The 5,210-nt window shown below is 29.9% G+C and overlaps 1 protein-coding gene across 1 annotated transcript; it reads right to left on the bottom strand.

Moving 5' to 3' along the window:
- Positions 1–390: 390 nt before the first annotated feature.
- Positions 391–4,734, bottom strand: Chro.30100 (hypothetical protein). The annotated part of the gene is made up of 1 exon (XM_660488.1): positions 391–4,734. One exon carries the CDS (start codon positions 4,732–4,734, stop codon positions 391–393), a length of 4,344 nt encoding a protein of 1,447 aa, XP_665580.1.
- Between the last annotated feature and the right edge of the window lie 476 nt (positions 4,735–5,210).

Genomic DNA, 5,210 nt, shown 5'->3' with positions numbered 1-5,210 from the left:
TTTCTATCCAAAAATTGATTAAAAGAAAAAAAAAAAAAAAAAAAAAAGGAATTAATAATAAACTTTAGGTTATAAACAATTTAAATATTGCATGCCCACATGCGCCAGTCCAAATAGGAATTAAATACATGCAATTTAGAAAAATAGTTAATGTAACAAAAGGCGGTCACTATATTTGAAACATTTTTCTATCTAAAAAGAATAAAATAAGAGTAAATAAATTGTAAAATATTAGTAAAATATTAGTAGAATCAATGTCTTAAGAAAGTTGTTTATGCTAATTGTAATACTAATCTAGTCATTTATGTTTCTAACTTAGCAAATAATGTCGTCAATCAATTAGAATTGATTTTAATATTTATTTGTTTTATAAAGCATCTAAGAATTTGATTAGTTGTTGTGATGACTAAAACTATTGATGAATTCATCCAATCCTTGACTAATTTCTTCTGAGTTATCAATGTCTTCATATTCATTTTGATTGTCTATATTTTCATTATCTGAAGAAATGTAAAAAGGATCATTCTCATCATTTAGGTTTATATTGTCTAATGAATAATGGTTGAATCTTCTACCATCTCTACGATCATGTTGATACATATAGAATTTAGGCTTATTACAATATCCAACTTCTATTTGCTTCCAGTCCATATTTTTTGTGAAAACATTATTTGGGTTGGAAAGTCTAATAGAAAGTTGTTCAATTAAAGCTGTTGAAAGTTCAAGACTATTTGAGTTAATGTAGAAACTAAGTACTCCGTATCCCAATACTCCATTTTCAATAGGAGTATCAGCAACCGCAATCACACCAATACTTTTATAGTCAATCTCAAGTAACTCACCAAGTCTCTTCTTAAAGGAAAGAACAAATCTTTGATGATCATCAAAAGTAGGGACGTTTGGAATAATATGATTAAATGAGAAATAACCAACTACAGATTCTGGAAGATATTCTGTAACCAGATCTGAGTAATAACCATATTTATTAACAATAGTCTCCAATTCTGTTTTTTTCTTATAAATTCCCATACAAGATGTATTGTTAATTACTTTTTCTATTGGAGGTGAAGCTCCACTTGTCAAAAAGTTCAATTGACTCCATTCGAAGATTTGTCCAAAAAGACTGGTTGGATTAAAAATTACTTTTATTGACACTTCGAATGAGAAATCTGCCAATTTTTGTCCAACTTGAGAATGCATGTAGAATGTTACCAAGATATCTCCTTTAACTTGTTTGTAAGGGGCTGTGTCTCCAACTTTGTTTACCTGAACATTTCTTGGTGTCAAACTAACAATTCCTACATGCTTATTTTTAGGACCATAAGAACTTTTTATTGATGAAATAAATAATTCTTTAAATTCTTTAAATCTCTCATCAGCTATTTGTTTTTGAACAAAATAGTCAAAGTTTGTAATCAAAATTTGAACCATAAAAACTCCATTTATTGGAACCTCATTATTTTTTTCTGTTATTGGATAACCATTTTCTGGGAATCCTCTTCCAAACTGAGTAACTCTCATCTTACTATATGGACTTTCTCCTACTGGGATTAAGTATTTGAATGGTAACATTTCTCTACTTAATGGAAGAGTACAAATTGTAAATTTATTGAAATTCTTTGATAATTTCCCCTCATTTAAGAAAATTGAATTTCCATTATAACCAATACTCCAATCATGATCCATTCCAAATTTCAATATTTCAGAATCTGGATGTATTCCAGAACATTGCTCATGAGTAATTAGATTAATTAATACCACAAACTTTCTATAGAATAAGAAACCTAAGGTATTATGAGTTCCATTATTTATATTATAAGCAGAAATTAGCTCTTCATTATCATATAAATCTCCATAATACCCACTATTTAACTTTGTATTCACAGTTTTTGTATAGATATCCCATTCCATACCCTTTTTTGGATAGTTACAAACTCCTTTTGCAGCTTGATTTACTATTGTTGTTTGATCTACTCCACAATAATTTGTTAAAGTCGAATGTAGGTATCCATTTAATAGAACAAATGGATATCCTTGATAGTTTTGAACTGAAAATATTAATCTTGTTGGAATTGAAGGGTAAATATCAGTGAAAGTAAAGTTTAGCTTTGATTTTATTTCATCCTCGGAAAGTAGTAAACTGGGGTATTCAATCATTGCTAGACCATTTGAATCCATTATGTAAAAGAGTCCATTAATTCTCAAAAGGGTTATTTCTATATCATCTCCTTCTGAATAGATTCTACCGTTACTATATTGAGTTGTTATGGAGGTTTCATTTAATACTGCTTTTAATTTGTTTGGTTCAAATAAGATACTTCCCACATTTAAATCTTTGTTGATTAATGTAAGGCTAAAAACTGTTTGGCTAGATAATGTTCTGAGTGAACTATCTAAGTAGTAAGTAAATCTTTTTTTAACAACCTTTGGGAATTTGAATCTTATGGTTACATATACTCCTTCTTTCCATGTACTATCATTAGTCTTGTCAAAATATCCAAATCCTCCAGTACAGGCTGTTCCAATACTAAGTTTGCAACCTCCTGAAAGATCTGGAGGTAATGTAGTTGTTGAAGAACTTGTATTATCTAACCCAGGAGTACTAGTAGATGTAGTAGTAGTAGTGGTAGTAGTAGTAGTAGTTGTTGTTGTTGTTGAAATTCCAACTGGATCTCTTGAGACATTAATAAACTGCCAAAGAGTGTAGGAAGTTTTTGAAGAAAGACTCTTTCCTCTTATCTGGTTAAATGATTCGTCAATTCCATTCAAGAAAAGTAATTTTTCTTTATTTCTATTAACTGTAATTGTATAAGAACTCTTAATTTTACTATAAGTTACCCAGAAGGTAAAGAATCCATTGGTATAAGTAGAACAGAAGGGACCACATTGTGGTGAAGATGAATACACTGTAATTCCATTCTGTTCATTTGTTAAACTAACCAAAGAATCTGAATAAGTTATTGATAATATGAGTGAATTTGTATTGGAATTGAAAAATTCATATCTATAGTTTTGTCTTTTAAGGTTATTTTCTCCAAGAATTTCTTGGGTTTCTGGATTTCCTGTACTCATCATTACCATAAGTGTCCAATCTGAATTAAAGAAAGTATTATCAGGCTTCAAATCAACACCTGTTGAATTACATACTGAAAATAGGCTAAGATCACATATATCTACTCCTTTTTTAATATATTCTGGTGCATATGGATTGATTTCTGGATTCTGAGAAACTTGTTCCTTTTCAAATAAGCTCGAAGTTCTATTATAAAAGTATCCAGGAGGAGTGTTAGCCTCATTACCATCAATTGGAGCTGGAACAATTGATGAAGGGAAATAGAGATAACTATTGAAATACTTGAGTTCTGGATGATAAGTTCCTGTTGTCTTATCAAAAGGTGGATTATACAATGAATCTGGTTCTGTTGATGTTGGCTTAAATCCTCCATCAGGGAATCCAAGCTTAATCTGTACAAAACTTGAAACTGAAGGAGAATGTCCTATTGGGAAAATATACTTGAATCTCCATCCATTCTCTATCTTACCTATAGTACAAACTGTATTATATTCATTATCATCCTCATTAAATACATTCAAATATAACATTGACATTGAATCTATTCCTATTGAAAGTTTTATCTTATCTCCAAAATTAACTTCTTTAGCTCCAGGAAGAGGACCAGAACATACTGATCCAAGATGATTCTGTAATACAAGTCTATCTTTAAGAATATAAATAAATCCAGGATCTTCAAGATTTCCATTCGAGTTAGGGTTTACAAAGGAAACCAACTTTCCATTTGGACTTAATGCAAAGACATTCATAATATCTTGTGATTTAAATCTTTTCCCCCAAGTCCCATTATTTACTTGAGTATTCATAATCTCTGTCTCAATTTCCCAACTCATTCCTGCTGTAGGATTGGAACATATTTGAGACAAAACTTGAGAATTACAACTTAGTGAATTGGATACACAATTCTCAAAGAATGAACATTCTCTATATCCATGTACAAGAACCTCATTGGGATATAGGAATCCTGATTTAAGTAGAAATATTGATGGATTTAAAGATTCTCCATGGTTACTGATCTTATCAAAAGAAAAATCTGTCATTGATTTAATATTTATCAAAGATTCAGAATCTTTATTCAGTAAAAAGAATCCAAGTCTACTCCATCCAACTCCAATTGTTAAGTTTTGTCCTTGGTATACTAAACTTCCATCTGTATAAGGAGAATAGAATTCTTGCTGATTCTTCCAATCATATAAACTTATTAAAGTTTCATTAAATAAGATTGATAAAACTGCTTTATCCTTATTAGTGAAGAAATATCCATACCAGAAATTCTCATTTAAATTAAAAGGTGAATTACAATTTTGAGTTGGTAATTTAAAATTCATCCATAAGATATTTTCATGATGGAATACCGGTGGATCTTTAAGCGTGGCATTAAATCCTTTACAATGAATATTTTCAACTAATAAGCATTCATTATGTACACTATCTTGCCAAGGAGGAGAAGTTGTTGTTGTTGTTGTTGTTGCTTCTATCTGAGGAATATGAGCAACATTTGAGAGTTGCCATAAGCTAAATGAATTCATTACCGAGTTACTACAACATGGCTGAATTCTATCAAAAGATGAAACAGCTTGAGCATTCCTAAGTTTTAAAAGAATTTGTCTATTTCTATCAATAGAAATAGAAATCTCTTCATTTAAACTATCATAACTCATCCAGAATGTGAAATATCCACCTTTATATGTTGAACATAAAGGACCACATTGAGGAGAAACTGAGACAGCTTTTTCACCCGTGATCTCATTCTTGATCTCAGTAAAATTATCATATAAATTTATTGATAACACAATCTTACTTGTGAATGTATTAATAAACTGGAATCCATAATTATAAGTTCCTATATTTGTTGAACTTGAGGAAATTTGATCAGATTCAGGGATTCCAGTATTGATTGATGCAAATAATGTCCAACCTGATTGGAAGAGAGAACCTGTTGGCTTAAGATTAACTATTGTACTATTACAAATTGATAAAATATATAAATCACATTCTTTTGTACCAGGAGATAATTCTTGGAATTGATAAGGATGTAATTCATTTGATGTATTATTTGGATATTTAACAAAGAGATTTGATGTCTTATTGTAATAATATCCAGGAGGAGTATTATGATAATTTCCAGAAATTGGTG

Source organism: Cryptosporidium hominis, assembly GCF_000006425.1.
Source record: "Cryptosporidium hominis TU502 chromosome 3 CHRO013064, whole genome shotgun sequence".
Classification (NCBI taxonomy): Eukaryota; Apicomplexa; class Conoidasida; order Eucoccidiorida; family Cryptosporidiidae; genus Cryptosporidium; species Cryptosporidium hominis.
The sequence above is the reverse complement of the archived record's forward strand: the minus strand, read 5'-3'. Positions and strand labels throughout refer to the sequence as shown.